This window comes from Taeniopygia guttata, chromosome 14 (genome assembly GCF_048771995.1).
Source record: "Taeniopygia guttata chromosome 14, bTaeGut7.mat, whole genome shotgun sequence".
NCBI lineage: Eukaryota > Metazoa > Chordata > Aves > Passeriformes > Estrildidae > Taeniopygia > Taeniopygia guttata.
In genome coordinates, this window is record NC_133039.1 from 14,752,129 (window position 1) to 14,767,796 (window position 15,668).

A 15,668-nucleotide genomic window follows, 5' to 3' on the forward strand; every position below is an offset into this window, starting at 1 on the left:
GGATGGAGGGGTTGGAGAGGATGGAGGAATGAAGAAATAGAGGGAAGAATGGTGAGAGGAAGGGATGAGAGGTGGAAGAAGAAATGGAGGCATGGATGGAGGGATGGAGGGATGGGGTGGATGGAGAAATGAAGGGAGGGAGGGTTGGAAGGCCGAATGGAGGGATGGATGGGCGGCTGGAAGGACAGACAGATGCTTGCTCTGGCTCTCTCCCCAGCAGGGCACGGCAGGATGGAGATCCTGGTGCGGATCCTGCTGCAGACCCCACTCACCCCGGCAGCCACCTCAGGCTTTGCTGACAGCCCCTGGGGCACAGCGGTGACACCGGACACCCCCAGGGACAGCAGGCACACCCAGGCCAGGCAGCTGTGCCCACATCTGGGGGAGAATCACCTGCCCAAGCCACGTCTGGCACTGCTGGGGTTGTCCCACTGCTGTCCCACATGTCCCAGCACCCCCAGCTCAGCACCCAGCTTGGGCCCAGCTTCACCAGCAGCCACATTTAACCCCATCCTCTCTGCCTTCCCCTCTCACGGCCCCATGTGAGCAGCAGCTCCGGCCCTGGGGAGGCTGAGGGAGCTGCCTGCAGCCGGCCCTGCCTCCTGCTTCCATTATTGATAAGGCAGGTTGGGTTTCACACGGGCAGCTGGCAGGGGGGTTGGGGGAGGAGGCTGTGCACACACTCACACTCACACACTCACACTCACACTCACACCCTCAGCACACCCTGCCCACTGGGGGACAAATGCTGGAGGGGACAGTGGCTGCAGGGCTGTGTGGCCTCATCCAGGTGCCACGTGTGTCCTGAGGAACTGCAGGTCTTTCCCCACAGTCCCTTGTCCCCCCAGCAGTGTCTTGCCCCCAAGGAGGTGTCCCAGGGGACTTGACCAGCAGCAGCCTGGGAGCAAAGGCTGAGGTGTGGCCCTTGGGGACACACTCTGCACCCAGAGCAGGCCAAGTGCCACTGGGAGACAGCGGGACCTGCGTGGTCCCTGATGTCCCCTCGGTGCTGACATAGGCTTGTTGTCACTAATCCCTGCCACCTCCAGGACTCAGAGGGGACAAGCTCCTGTGGCCCCATGTCCTGGAGGCATTTTCACGCCAAGAAAGCTGAAAACTCCTTCAAGAGGACTCATCACTGGCGAAGAGGAGACTCCACGTGTGTCTGTGTCCCTGAGGAAGGGGACACAGCAGGGGTGCCACCAGTCCAGGGGGTGGTGCTGATGTGGGGTGCTGCTCACCCCACCTCACCCCGCAGCCAGAGGTCACCACCACGACCCTCCTGACCCCCTTGCCCCACAAAGCCTGTCCCTCCTGAGCGCCGGGAGGGCGGTGACCAATGTCCCCACTCTGAGGCGGGCCAGCAGCCGGGAGCCAAGTGCCACTGCTCCCTCTGCTCCTGTGCCACCGCAGGCGCCGGGAGGCCGTGCCGAGCGCTCCCGGTGCGGCGGGAGCATCGCGGGGCCGCGCTGGACCGCAGTGCGCCGGGGCCGTCGCCGCAGCAACCGCCGTCGCCTAGCGCCGCTGTCTCCCGGTAACCGGTCGCCTAGCAATGGGGGATTTTTCACAGCTCGGGATGAAGAGTTGAAAGTTATTTTTAGCCCGGGCTGCGAATCAATAAGCGGCTCCATTCGCTGCCCCGCAGGATGCACGGACGGGCCCGGCGGTGGGGGGAGCAGGGGGGTCTGTCCAGCCCTGGGCTCGGCCCCTCGGTGCTGACCCCGCGGGGCTCAGAGCTCCTCCCTGCCGAGGAGCTGATTCCCCTTCGGGTTCCCCCCATCCGGGCTTCTGTGGGGGTCCTCACGGGGAGCTGGGGATGGCCACGCTGCTGCGGGACCCCCTTCTCACTCTGGGGAACCTCATCTTATTGTGGGGACTCTCAACCAGCCATGAGGACTCTCCTCCAGCTGCTGGGAGCCTCATCCTTTCCTGGGAACCTTCTCCCACTAGTGTGGACCCCCATCTTGCCATGGGTCCCCCAACTTGCGATGGACACCCCCAGCTTGCCATGGTGACCCCCACCTTGCCATGGTGACCCCACCTTTCCACGGGACACCCTCCTTGCCATGTGGACCCCTACCTTGCCATGGTGATCCCATATTGCCATGGTCACCCCCACCTTGCAATGGGACCCCCACCTTGTCATGGTCACCCCCACATTGCCATGGTGACCCCCACCTTGCCATGGGACCCCCACCTTGCCATGGTGACTCCACCTTGCCATGTGGACCCCTGCTTTGCTTTGAGGATCCCCACCTTGCCATGGTGACCCCCATCTTGCCATAGGACCCCCATCTTGCCATGGTGACCCCCACCTTGCCATGGTGACCCCCACCTTGCCATGGTGACCCCACCTTGCCATGGGACCCCCACCTTGCCATGGTGACCCCACCTTGCCATGGTGACCCCCACCTTGCCATGGTGACCCCCACCTTGCCATGGGACTCCCACCTTGCCATGGTGACTCCATCTTGCTATGGTCACCCGCATCTTGCCATGGTGACCCCCACCTTGCCATGGGTCCCCCACCTTGCCATGATCACCCCCACCTTGCCATGGTGACCCCAACTTGCCATGGGACCCCCACCTTGCCATGGGACCCCCACCTTGCCATGGTGACCCCACCTTGCCATGGTGACCCCCACCTTGCCATGGTGACCCCACCTTGCCATGGGATGCCCACCCTGTCAAGGTGACCCCATCTTGCCATGGTGACTCCCACCTTGCCATGGGACCCCCATCTTGCCATGGTGACCCCCACCTTGCCATGGTGACCCCCACCTTGCCATGGTGACCACATCTTGCCATGGTGACTCCATCTTGTCATGGTCACCCCCACCTTGCCATGGTGACACCCATCTTGCCATGGTGACCCCCACCATGCTATGGTGACTCCATCTTGCCATGGGACCCCCACCTTGCCATGGTGACCCCACCTTTCCATGGGACCCCCAGCTTGCCATGGCGACCTCATCTTGCCATGGGACCCCCACCTTGCCATGGTGACCCCACCTTGCCATGGTGACCCCACCTTGCCATGGTCACCCTCATCTTGCCATGGTGACCCCCACCTTGCCATGGTGACCCCACCTTGCCATGGGACCCCCACCTTGCCATGGTGACCCCCACCTTGCCATGGGACTCCCATTTTGCCATGGTGACCCCACCTTGCCATGGTGACCCCCACATTGCCATGGTGACCCCACCTTTCCATGGTGACCCTCACCTTGCCATGGTGACCCCATCTTGCCATGGTGACTCCATCTTGCCATGGTGACCCTCACCTTGCCATGGTGACCCCTGCTTTGACATGTGGACCCCATCTTTGCTTTGGGGATCCCCACTTTGCCACTGGGGACCCTTGCCCTGCCTTGAGGACCCTCCCCCGTGTGTCCCCTCCTGGCAGACCCCCTAAGCTCCACATTGCCACTCTCGGGGACACCAGCCTGGGGGTCTGGGTGAGAGGGGACACTGAGAGGGGACAGAGCCAGGGGGTTCCATGGGGAGGAGCTCCTGCGGGTCCCCAGGCACGGGCTGGGAGCTGAGCCGAGCCTCCTGAGCTATTTTTTAAAGACAAGGTGGGTGCCTCCCACAGCCGCAGCTCCTTCGGGTGCTCGGCGGGGCGGGAGCTCCCCACGCAGCCCGGGGGGATGGGAAGCTGCGTGGGGACAGGCTGGGGACCCCCGGCCCCTGCGCAGCCCTCCAGGAGGGTTTTAGCCTGGAGCATTCCTGCCCGTGCCCCACAAGGACATTTTGTGGGCAGCGTGGATGTCCCAGGGACCTGCCAGAAACTCCAGGAGCGGTGAGGGGAGCTGCCCAGGATAGAAAAACTTTGGGGTGACCCAAAGGAAGAGATGGGATCACCAAAATCCAAAGGAAGCTCCTGCACGGAGCACGGAGTGCTCCACGAGTGGCAGATGGGTCTGGGACAGAGCAATCCTGGATGAGTCCCAGCGGGTCCGGGGGGGACATGGAAATGCTCAGGGGGCTGGAGAATCTGCCTGGTGGGGAAAGGCTGGGAGAGCCACGCAGCCTGGGGGAAACCTTCCAGGACCCTGGTGACACCTGAGGGATCTTGGAAGGGTGACAGAGAGAGGCTCTCGCCAGGGACTCCAGAGACAGAAGAAGGGGAAGCAGTTTTCAGCTGGAAGAGCGTTTAGGTGGGATAAAAGGAGGAAAGGCGTTGTGGGGGTGGCGGTGAGAAGCTGGAGGAGCTGTGGGAGCCCCACGGGGCGCGGTGTGGGGTATCCCCGCCCAGGGCAGGGCTGTCCCCGGGCGCTCTTCGGCGGTGCTGCTGGACGAGCCGAAGCTCTGCCCCGCTGCGGGACGTGTTTTTCCGCAGCCCACCCGAGTCCCCTGGGCCGGGGGCGGCGGTCACCAGAGGGCACTGCGAGCCCGAGCATCCCGGAGCGGCCCCGGGGCCCGGAGCCGGCGGACACGCGGCAGGGACGGGGGGCAGCTCCGGACCCCCCACTCCGCCCCGGTCCCACGGGGACAGCACCCTGCGCCGGCCGGGGACAAGGAGCGGTGGCCAGGGGACACGGTGGCGCTGGGGACACAGGCAGGGGACGGCCAGCAGACATCTCCGGGCACGGCGGGTGCCCGGCGGTGCTGAGCCCCAGGGGCAGCTCCGGGGGTCTGAGGCGATTGCGGGGTGCTGCCCGGTCCCCCCTCAAACCCAGCTGCGGTGGCTGCTCCGAGGGGCTCCGGGACCCCCCGATGGCCGTGCCCCGACTGCCGGGGTGCCCCACAGCGCGTGGAGCGAGGGAAGACAGGGCTGGTGGTGCAGCTGGTGCCGGCGTTTCTCCAGTAACACCCAGTTAAGGTGGGTCGGGGGCTGTGGAGGGGGCGCTGGCATTAGGGCAGACACTGCCATGTGCCCGCGGGGATGGTGGCACCGTGCCCCAGCTCCCTGCATCCCGGCGTGTCCCAAGGGAACATCCCGCAGGGTACTGAGCGCGCCGCTGGGGATCAGTCTGGGTGGGGACACCAGAGCCTGGTGTCACCCTGCCTCTGGTGCCACGCCTCCTCTGGTGCCACCTCGCCCCTGGCACTTGGCCAAAGCCATTGGAGGGGTCCTTGGTTGGTTTCCTGCCTGCCCAGCTGCGAGCCCAGCCGGTTCCACTTCCTCCCTGTGTCACCGGCTCGGCCCTGGGACCGTGTCCCCGCCACGCCGGGGTCGCTGTGACCCTCCGGGCACAGCCAGACCCTCGGCCCAGCCACCCTCTGGCAAACCCCACATGGCAGCTCAGCACGAGGGCAGCGGGCAGAGACCCCCAGCCGACCCCCAGCCAGCCCCCCGACACCCCGACATCCCCACCCGCTCCACCTTAACCCACTGCCCCTCCGGCCCCTCATTTTCCACGGATTCCAGCAGCATGACTTCTTTCAGCATCATTTCATGGCCGGAGGGCTGTGAATCCTCTTCTCCCCGCCTGCCTCCCCCCTCCCCTTCCCCTCTTTCTTCCCACCATCCCAATTTACAATCCCTCATTTCCATTCCGCTCCACCCTCTGCCCGGGGACTTTGTTCCCGGCCTGTATCATCCCATCCCAATTGTTCCGTGTTTATTTCAAACATTTTGGCGGGCTGTCACTGGATGGAAACTTAATTAATGGTGGGGTCTGGAGTGGTGGCACAATAGCGGCTGGAAGGGAGGGGATGGAGAGAAATCCCCAGGTTTGGAAGGGGGAATTCGGGGTTCAGATGTGCTTGACCCCCGTGTCAGCCCCGGCGCCACGGGCCTGGGCTCCCCCTGGTTCGAAAAGTCTCCGTGGGGAGGGGGACGCTGCTGGGGATGGGGGAGGTTATAAGGAGTTTGGGGGGTGTAACTTTTGGGGTACGCAGTTCTGGGGGGTGTAAGCCAGGGGGCTGTAGCGTGGGGTGTGCATAGCCTGGTCTGCCTGTAGCCTGGGGTGTGCAAGGGTTGGGTTGTGCGGGGTTGGGGGTGCATGAGTTAGGGTGTGCAGAGCCTGGGGTGCAGAACTCGGGGTGCAGGGAAGCTGTGGGGTGTGGATCTCAGGGCTGGGGTGTGTGTCACTCTTGGGGTACACAGTTCTGGGGGGGGGTTGTACGTAAACCAGGGGGGCTGTAGTGTGGGGTGTGCAGAGCTTGGGGTGTAGCCAGCTTGGGGTGCCTGTAGCCCCACATGTGCACGTCTTGGGGTGCAGAGTTCTGGGGGATGCATGAACCAGAGAGCTGCAGCCTGGGGTGTCCAAATTTGGGGTGTGAGCTTTGCACAGCTGGGGTGTCATAGACAGGGCTGGCTGCAGCCTGGGCTGTGCAAATTTGGGGTGCACTTGGCCTGGGGTGTCTATAGACAAGGGTGTACAAGTTTGGGGTGTGCACAGTTTGGGGTGTGCACAGTTTGGGGTGTGCACAGTTTGTGATGTGTACAGTTTGGGGTGCGCACAGTTTGGGGTGTGAACAGTTTGGGGTCTGTACAGTTTGGGGTGCACATAGTTTGGGGTGTGCACAGTTTGGGGTGTGCACAGTTTGGGGTGCACACAGTTTGGGGTGTGCACAGTTTGGGGTGTGCACAGTTTGGGGTGTGCACAGTTTGGGGTGCGCACAGTTTGGGTTGTGCACAGTTGGGGTAAGCACAGTTTGGGGTGTACAAATTTGGGGTGAGCACAGTTTGGGGTGTGCACAGTTTGAGTTGTGCACAGTTTGGATGTGCACAGTTTGGGGTGTGTACAGTTTGGATGTGCACAGTTTGGATGTGCACAGTTTGGGATGTGCACAGTTGGGGTGTGCACAGTTTGGGGTCTGTACAGTTTGGGATGTGCACAGTTTGGGGTGTGCACAGTTTGGGGTGTGCATAGTTGGGGTGTGTACAGTTTGGGGTGCACACAGTTTGGGGTGAGCACAGTTTGGGGTGTGCAAAGTTTGGAGTGTGCACAGTTGGGGTGTGCACAGTTTGGATGTGCACAGTTGGGGTGTGCACAATTTGGGGTGCACACAGTTTGGGGTGCGCACAGTTTGGGGTGTGCACAGTTGGAGTGTGCACAGTTTGGGGTGTGCACACTTTGGGGTGTGCACAGTTTGGGGTACGCACAATGGGGTGTTCCTAGCCCGGGGTGACAGCTTCAGCTATCACAGCCTCGGGCCTACAGAATTCAGGGTGCACCCCTGGGGGTCGGATCTGTAACTTGGGGTACCCCAGCCCTGCTCCGGGTCCTGTCCCCCGCCTCAGCCGTGTCCCCGCCCGGTGTCCCCGGTGCCGCGGGGTGCGGAGAAGCCCCGGGGGGCTCCGGGGATGCCACTGCGGTGGCTGCCGGTGCCCCCGGCGGTGGGGAGGGGGTCTCGGGGGCGGCTCCCGCGCCCGCCCCTCCGCAGCCATTGGCGGAAAGTTCGGGGCGCGACGCGGGGTGGCGGCCGCGCTGCCCCGTCCCCGCCAGCCCGGCCCCGGTGCGGGAGCGGTGCGGGCAGGGCCGGGCCGGGCCGGGCCGCCCGGGGCCGCCGCGGGCTCGGCCATGTGGGCGCTGCGGGCGCTGTGCCTGGCCGGGCTGGGGGCGGCCATCGGCGGCGGTGCGGCGGATCCGTGCAGCTGGAGGGGCAGGTAGGTACCGGGAGCACCGGCACCGGGAGCACCGGCACCGGGAACGCCGCACCGGGAAAACCGGCAGCGAGAACAGCGGCCCCGGGGCGCGCCCTCGGGCGGGGGTGGCACAGGCGGGTCCCCGGATCAGGCAGGTTCATGGGGGAGGGGGATTCTGCTCTCCCCGCCCCCCCTCCTCCATCCTAGGGATGAACCCCTCCCGCCTCCGTGGGGAGGGTACGGGTGGGATGCTGCGAACCTGTGCCTGCCTCAGTTTCCTCACCCCCGGGTGCCGCTCCCCCCCCGCTTTTAGGCTCCCTGCGGGGCTCCCCCGCCTCTCCGGGACCCCTTCCCTGAGCCCCCCGCCCGTGGAACCCACCCCCGTGGCCAGCGGGACCCCTGGCCCCCGGCAGGGCCCTAAGCATCGCCCGAAGGCGCCGGACTCCGAACAAAGAGCCGGGGCCCGCCAGGAGGGGCTGCCCCACGCGAGGGGCGTGGGGGACACGGGGGCCACGCAGCCACCAGCGTCCTGTCAGAGACAAAGCAGCCCCCCGATGTCCCTGCTCCCCCCGGGCTGACATCAGGCGTGTTCCCCCAACAATGCCGTGCGAAAGAAGCGGCTCCAGGCATCCTCTGCGAGAGTGGGACCCCAGCATCCCCTGGGGATCCCCAAAGTGGGGACAGGTGACCCCAAGGTTGTGGGGTGGTTTGGGAGCCCACACTGGGTGTGAAGGGGACTGTGCTGCTGCATCCCCCAGCCCCTTAGCTCCTTCCAAGCACAAGCACCTCAGAATGATGTGGTTGAAGCCCAAGTCGAAGCCATCGAAGGTTTGGTGCCGTTCCTGCCCGTGGCCATCCCTGTGGCACGCTGCTGCGGAGGGGCTGCCCGGGAGTGCCGGGGGGACACGGCTGCGGGGTCCCTGTCACCGGGCACCCCGTCTGACGAGTGCTGTGCCCCACAGCGGGCTGTCACAGGAGGCTGGCAGCGTGGAGCAGCTGTCCCTGCACTGCGCCGAGGGCTCGCTGGAATGGCTGTACCCCACGGGGGCCCTCCGCCTCCGCCTGGCCCCCCGCCTGCCCCCCACCAGCGCCGCCCTCAAGGGCAGGAGCCCCCCGCACGTCACCGCCTGCATCAAACCCACCGGCACCTTCCGGGGGGCTCAGCTCTACCTGGAGAGGGAGGGGGTGCTGGAGCTGCTGCTGCCAGAAGCCCCCCGGCCCCACGCCCGCTGTTTCAGCTGGCTGCCCCAGGAGAAGGTGGCTCTGTTCCTGCAGGCCACGCCGCACCCCGACATCAGCCGCCGCATCGCCGCCTTCCGCTACGAGCTGCGGGGGGACTGGCTGGCCCGGCCCGCGCTGCCCACCGCCAGCCTGGGCGCCCAAGGTGAGCGCCTCGCCCTGCCTCAGTTTCCCCTTGCCCCACGGGGTGCCCACAGGGGTGAGGAGGGCTGGACTGGGGTGTTGTACCCCGGGGAGTGACAGGCTGTGCTTGGCTCACAGGTGCGTGCCGGCCGTGCAATGACACCGAGATCCTGATGGCCATTTGCACTAGTGACTTTGGTGAGTGCAGCCCGCGGGTAGGGGACGGGGATGGCCCCAAAAGTGGCACTGGGACAGCTGGTCTGGGCTGGCCTGGGCTGGCCTGGGCTGGTCTGGGCTGGCCTGGCTGGCCTGGGCTGCACAGAGCGCTGCTAGGGATGGGCATGGGAATGGGGATGGGAGTGGGGATGGGAGTGGGGATGGGGTTGGGGATGGGGATGGGGATGGGAATAGGGATGGGAATAGGAATAGGGTTGGAGATCAGGATGGAAATGGAGTTGGAGATGAAGATGGGGACTGGGATGGAGATGGAGATGGGGATAGGGATGGGGATGGGGATGGGGATGGGAGTGGGGAGGGGATTGGGGGTAGGAAATGGGAATGGGGATGGGGATGGGAATGGGAATAGGGTTGGAGATCAGGATGGAAATGGAGTTGGAGATGAAGATGGGGACTGGGATGGGATGGGGATGGGGATGGGGATGGGGATGGGGATGGGGATGGGGATGAGAATAGGGATGGGGATGGGGATGGGGATGAGAATGGGGATGGGGATGAGAATAGGGATGGGGATGGGGACTGGGATGGGATGGGGATGGGGATAGGGATAGGGATGGGGATGGGGATGGGAATAGGGATAGGGATGGGCATGGGGATAGGGATTGGGATGGGGATGGGAATAGGGATGAGAATGGGAATAGGGTTGGAGATCAGGATGGAAATGGAGTTGGAGATGAAGATGGGGACTGGGATGGAGATGGAGATGGGGATGGGAACAGGAGTGGGAGTGGGAACGAGACAAGAATGGACATGGGGATAGGGATGGGAATGAGAATGCAGGTGGGGACAGGGACTGGGATGAGGATGGGTGTGTGCATGGGGACAGTGATGGAGATGCAGATGGAGACAGGGATGGGGACGAGAATGGGGATGTGGGTGGCAGTGGGGACAGGGACAAGGCCATGCTGACACCCCTCCCCTATTCCCCCTGCAGTCATCCACGGCAGCATCCGGAGCGTCTCCAACGACGCAGAGCTGCAGGAATCCATCATCGGGGTGAGCGCCACCCGCATCCACCGCCAGAAATTCCCTCTGTTCCAGGCGGCCGGGCGGCCGGGGCGGCCGGTGGGCAGCATCCGCACCCCGCTGCGCTGCGGGGTGAAGCCGGGCCCCGGCACCTTCCTGTTCACGGGCTGGCTGCACTTTGGGGAGGCCTGGCTGAGCTGCGCGCCCCGTTACCGGGACTTCCAGCGCATCTACCGGGGGGCCCAGCGCACCCGCCAGAACCCCTGCGAGTTCCCCGTGGACTGAGCGGCTCCGGGAGCGCCGGGGGACCACGGTCCTGCCCTCACCGGGAGCATCCCCGGAGGAATGGGGCACACAGGCCTCGCCACGTAGCCGGGCTGTGGCAGCGCCTGCCGGCGGGCTGGGGGGTTCTGGGGAAACCCTGCTGGATGGGAAGGGATTTTCCCAGGGTGGGCTTGTCCAGGGTGCCCAGGGAGCTGCCTGGGTGAGGGGTGCAGCGCATGGAGTCGGGGCTCCCAGGGGACCGGGGTGCTGCATGCTCAGGGGGTGTTGTGGGACACGGTGGGTCTGGCAGCGGGGGGCAGCCGGACCCCCAGACCCTGGCAGGGCTCGGGGGCGGGTGGCCGTGGTGGCCGGGCCAGGGACACGGTAGGCACAGAAGGGAGTGGAAGAGGCAGGAGATGGATCTGTAAGGTTGGGGGTGGAAGGGGGAGCAGGCAGCAGCGAGCCTGGCCCTGGCATGGGCAGGAGCTGCGGGGCGGGTGCTGAGGAAGAGGAGAGAAGCTGAAGGGAGCGAGGGGAGCGGTGAGGTGGGAGGAAGGCTGGTGTGGGGAGCAGAGGTGTCCCTGGCACGGCCAGGGCAGGACCAAAACGCTGACACAGAAGGTGCCATGAGCAGGGAGAGGTGACCGTGCCAGCCGTCCCTGCCAGCCCTCGGGTGAGCGGGGCAGGCCGTGCCAGCCGCAGGGAATTCTTCACCGTGGGGTTAGGGGGGAATTGTATGTGCACTAAAGTTATAACGATACCAAATTTGTGACTTCTTTTTTATAAACTAAGCTGTATTTGTAGCGTGTGGCTCCTGTTTTTAGCAAGCTGAGCGGGACATTCGCTGACAGTGTGTGCCACCTGCTCCCCTCTGTGCCAGCTCCAGCTGTGACCCTGCCTCCCACGGGGCTGGAAACAGCCCTAATTCTTGGATATCTCTCCCTATGGAGAGATTTATTGCTATTTGTACATTCTGCACCCCAGCGATCCCCAGCATGGGTCACTTTGGGGTCCCTCTCCCTCGGTATCCCTGGCTGTGGGGACCAGGGGCGGGTGGCCCTGTGCTGGGTGGGTGACCCTGCTGGTGGAGCCCTGTCAGGACTGATTCTCGTCAGAGCCAGCGGCCACAAGGCCTCATTGTGCCCGATTGTGCCGCGCCAGCAGCCCAGCCCAGCCCTGCCCGCCCCTGGCTCTGCTTCCCTGGGAACGCCGAGGGGACGGCACCTCTGCCAGGGCTGGGACACTGGGACACGGGAATGCTGCGTGGGGACGGGCAGCAGAGCCCAGCCAGGGACGGGACACGGGAACCTCAGCTGAGGATGGCACACAGGAGCCTCCCAGACAGGGATGGGACATGGGGCACCCAGTTGGAACCGGGGCACTGGACCCCCCCAGACATGGGGATGGGGCACAGCACCCCCAGCTGGGAACCTTTTCACCCCACCAGTGATGCCACAGGGCTCAGCACAGGAAATCTCATTCCCTGAGCACCCCCCAAACCCCTTGAGCCCCCCAAGCCGCTCAAGCAAAGCTCCTGCCACATGTCTGCTTGTACTTTACACCTTCCTGATTTTGTTTCAATAACACCTTTTCAAATATCACCAGCCAGGATGAACTGCTGAGTATTTTGTGCCTCTGCTGACCACAATGTGCTTTTCCTTGCCAAAAGAAAAGTTTCCAAAGAATGCTGTGGGCTTTGGAGCATAATTAAATATAAACATCTATATGTGTGTGTGTATAGAATGATCTGGCTGTGATAAGATCCTGCTGGGTTTGATATACAACACATGTTTTCCCTCGAGAAGAGTTTGCTGCTTACTTTATGCTTCACTGCCAATTTTATACTTGGATATTTTGATTTTATCCTTTTTACTGCCCCATTTTGGGGCCAAGCTGGGCTCTGAGGGCTGGGTCTGGCCCTGGGGAGGCTGAAGCTCCACGCCCGGCACTGGAGGATGCCAGCATCCCCCTGGATCTTGGCAGCAAGCAGGAGCCAAGTCAGGCAGGGGGAAGGGGGAAGGAGTGGGAAACCCAGCGGAGGAGGAAAAATGAAGCTGGAAAAGCAATAAATGAGGTGCAGAGGGAATTGTGCTGCCCACGGCATCCTCTGTATGCACGGGGGTAAATGACGGCTGCTCCGACCCCGAATGTCGGCGTTTAACGCGTGAGGCATCCGGCACTTCTCTGCCCAGCGGCAAAACCTCTTGTTTTTCTTCCCATCTGTTTGTTTGGCCAAAGCAGCTCGCTGTGCTGCTGTGGAAGGGGCTGTTACCCCGCTCAGTTTCTGGCACGGAGGGTTTTGGGCTGTTTTTGGTGCCCTCTGCCCCCTGTCAGGTTGGGTCACCCGCCCTCGCTTCCCCCGGCTGTCACTGCTGGGCCCCGGCCAGGGCACTGACGCTTCCACCCCGTGCCTCAGTTTCCCCACTGAGAGATGGGGCTAACAGCCCTTCCCTGCGGCTCAGGGGAAGCAGATGGAATCCCACAGCTCTGGGATCTCCATCATTCCAGGACTGGTCATACCAGCCTTTCCCCGAAAGCAGAGTCCGGCCCTGGCCCAGCCAAACTCCTGCCCGGCCCCTTGGCACAGAGCAAGGCCACGAAGGTGAAAACACAATGAGACAAACTCCATCCTGAAGGTGAAAACACAATGAGACAAACTCCACCCCGAAGGTGAAAACACAATGAGACAAACTCCATCCCGAAGGTGAAAACACAACGAGACAAACTCCATCCCGAAGGAGAAAACACAATGAGACAAACTCCATCCCGAAGGTGAAAACACAATGAGACAAACTCCACCCCGAAGGTGAAAACACAATGACACAAACTCCATCCCGAAGGAGAAAACACAATGAGACAAACTCCATGCCGGGGAATGTTTCCGTGTTGTGTGCAGCAGGGTGAGGGGAGCAGGGTGGGGACGCAGAGAGGAGCTGGGGGTGTCAGGAGGGGCTCAGGGACGGTGAGCACGGTGAGGGGCTGTGGCAGCACCCTGGCAGGACAGGGAAGGGTGGCCCTGCCTGTGGGTGCCATGTGCCCACCCAGCAGAGCCCCCTGCCCCATCCACAGGGACGATCCAGCCAGACCCGCTCCAAAAGCCCCCCCACTCATCAGCCTGCCCCACACAGGGTGGGTTTTGGGGATGCCCCTGAGAGCAGAGCCCCAGAACATCTCCCTCGGTGCAGATGTGCCAGGGACGTGCCTGGGGCTCCTCATTCCGCGGGATCAGCCCCACTGTGGAGCCGGTGGGCACACACACACCCCAGATCAGGGGGTGTGGAGCTCTCCGGCCACGCTGTGGGTGGGCGTCCGCATCGGGGGGGCAAAACACGGGGCGGTGGCAGTGCCCGGTCCCTGTCCCCATCCCTGTCACACAAAGGGAGTCTCCGTTTCCCGCCATTTCCCCTCCAGCCCCTCTCCCCCCTCTCCTGCTCCTTCGCCCTCCTCCCTCCCGGCTGCCGGATAAAAGCCCGAACTGTGAATCGCGGGGCACAAAGGGGAGGCACAAAGGCGGCCGGGCCGCTCAGCCCTCCCTGCGGCCCCCGGCACCGAGTGGGGACCCCCAGGGACCCCCGGGCAGCCTGCCCACCCTGCCGGCAGCACCCCAGAGCTCAGGGGTGGCCCTGAGATCCGGGGAGCCCCAGCAGGGTCGGGATGATGTCCCTGGGGTTCAGGGATACCCTATAGGGTCAGGAGGAGGTCCTGGGCTTTGAGGATGCCCCATAGGGTTGGATGATGTCCCTGGGACCTGGGGAAGCCCCATAAACTCAGGATAAAACCCCTGGGGCTCAGGGGTACCCCATAGGGTCAGGATGATGCCTCTGGAGTTTAAAACTCAGGATGAAACCCCTGGGGTACAGGATGCCCCCAGAGGGTCAGGATGAGCTCCTTGGGGGCCAGAGGCAAGAGGAGAAGCAAAAACCTGATAACTCTGAGGACACCCCCCAACGCTGCCCCCCTTGGGGAGCCGCACCCCAAATCCTGGCATCAGGTCTGCTTCCAACCCCCATCCTCCGACCGGGACAAAGCCGAGGCAGCCCCATCCCAGCGCGGGGAGGGATGCGGGGCTGGAGCAGGAGCCGGCCCGCAGCGGGGCCCCCTCGGCCCCTCACCCCCATCCCCCGAGTCCGGCTGCCGACAGCTGCTGGGACGCGCTTTCCCAGCACATAGCGACAAATTCCTGGCGCTCAGAGCTGCTTTGCAGCCGCCGCGGCCCCGCCGGGGGAAGCTGCCCTGGGAAGAGGAGGATTAAAAAGCTCTTTGGCTCCAATGACACATCGCGACCGGTCCCCTCGCACGGCCACCTGCTGGTCCTGGCGCTCCGAGATGCTGCGGGCAGCCCGGGGCAGGGGCAGGAGGGGACCGGCCACCACCCCCTGCTCAGCCCAGCCTGGCTATTGCCTCCGGGATGAATTGGCTCCGCAGGGCGCTCGGGCGGCTCCAGGGAGCGGCTCATCCCCACTGCCCATCCTCCTCCTCCTCCTCCTCCTCCTCCTCTGCAGCCCCCGGGCTCCCCCAGCTCCGATTTCCCTGGATTTTCTGCTTTAACCAGCTCCACCTGCCAGCAAGCAAGAGCAGAAAGCGGAAAATGGGGGTGATCCCCGTGAGCCCCGATTTGGCCACGCGGGTTCTTTGGGGTGGTGGGGAGGGAGCAGCCCTGGGATGTGTTTTGGGGCGGTTTCAGCTCCCGTTGGAGCCCCACTGCTGCTCTTGGGAACGCGATTTATGGGGTGTGGTTGTAGTTCAGCGCCCTGAGCTGTGTGTTTGGGGGTAGAACACGGGTGTGGGTGCGTGTGCATCCTCATCCCACTCGGTTCCCACAGATCAGGGGAGGTGGGAGCAGGAACACTCCCGGCTCCCCCCAAAGAGGGGCTCTGGGGGGCTGGGGGTGGGAATCCCAGTCCCCAGTTCTGCTTCCCTGCACCCCAAAGCCATTCCCAGGGTGGGGCTGGCGTCTCTTCTCCACTGGGAATGGCCCCACAGACACTGAGGTGTGTGATGAGCTTGGTGGTCCTGTGGCAAGGACACGGGGACCACCAGACCCCTCGAGCTGTCAGGGGACACCCCGATATGGTGCTGGAGGGGAACCCCCAGCAAACCCCACAAATCCTGACCAACAGCCTTACACGTGTGCACCCATGCACCCACATGGGTGTGCACAGCCCCAAGAGCCCCACACGGGTGTGCAAAACCCCCAACAGCCCCACACGGGTGTGCACAGCCCTCAATGGGTGTGCACAGCCCCAACAGCCCCACACAGGTGTGCACAACCCCACTCGGGTGTGCAAAACCCCCAACA

General features: G+C 63.9%; 1 protein-coding gene across 1 annotated transcript; it reads left to right on the forward strand.

The window, feature by feature from the left end:
* Positions 1-7,371: 7,371 nt before the first annotated feature.
* On the forward strand, positions 7,372-11,172 carry METRN (meteorin, glial cell differentiation regulator). Its single transcript, XM_030284957.4, has 4 exons — positions 7,372-7,561; positions 8,503-8,924; positions 9,041-9,100; positions 10,074-11,172. Exons 1-4 carry the CDS (start codon positions 7,476-7,478, stop codon positions 10,388-10,390), a joined length of 885 nt encoding a protein of 294 aa, XP_030140817.3. The 5' UTR covers positions 7,372-7,475; the 3' UTR covers positions 10,391-11,172.
* Positions 11,173-15,668: the final 4,496 nt, after the last annotated feature.

Excerpts from the sequence above, each read along its gene's own strand:
- METRN (XM_030284957.4), top strand. The coding sequence starts at position 7,476 with ATGTGGGCGCTGCGGGCGCTGTGCCTGGCCGGGCTGGGGGCGGCCATC. Across the intron at positions 7,562-8,502 it reads CCGTGCAGCTGGAGGGGCAG|CGGGCTGTCACAGGAGGCTG; the intron begins GTAGGTACCGGG and ends TGTGCCCCACAG. Across the intron at positions 8,925-9,040 it reads CGCCAGCCTGGGCGCCCAAG|GTGCGTGCCGGCCGTGCAAT; the intron begins GTGAGCGCCTCG and ends CTTGGCTCACAG.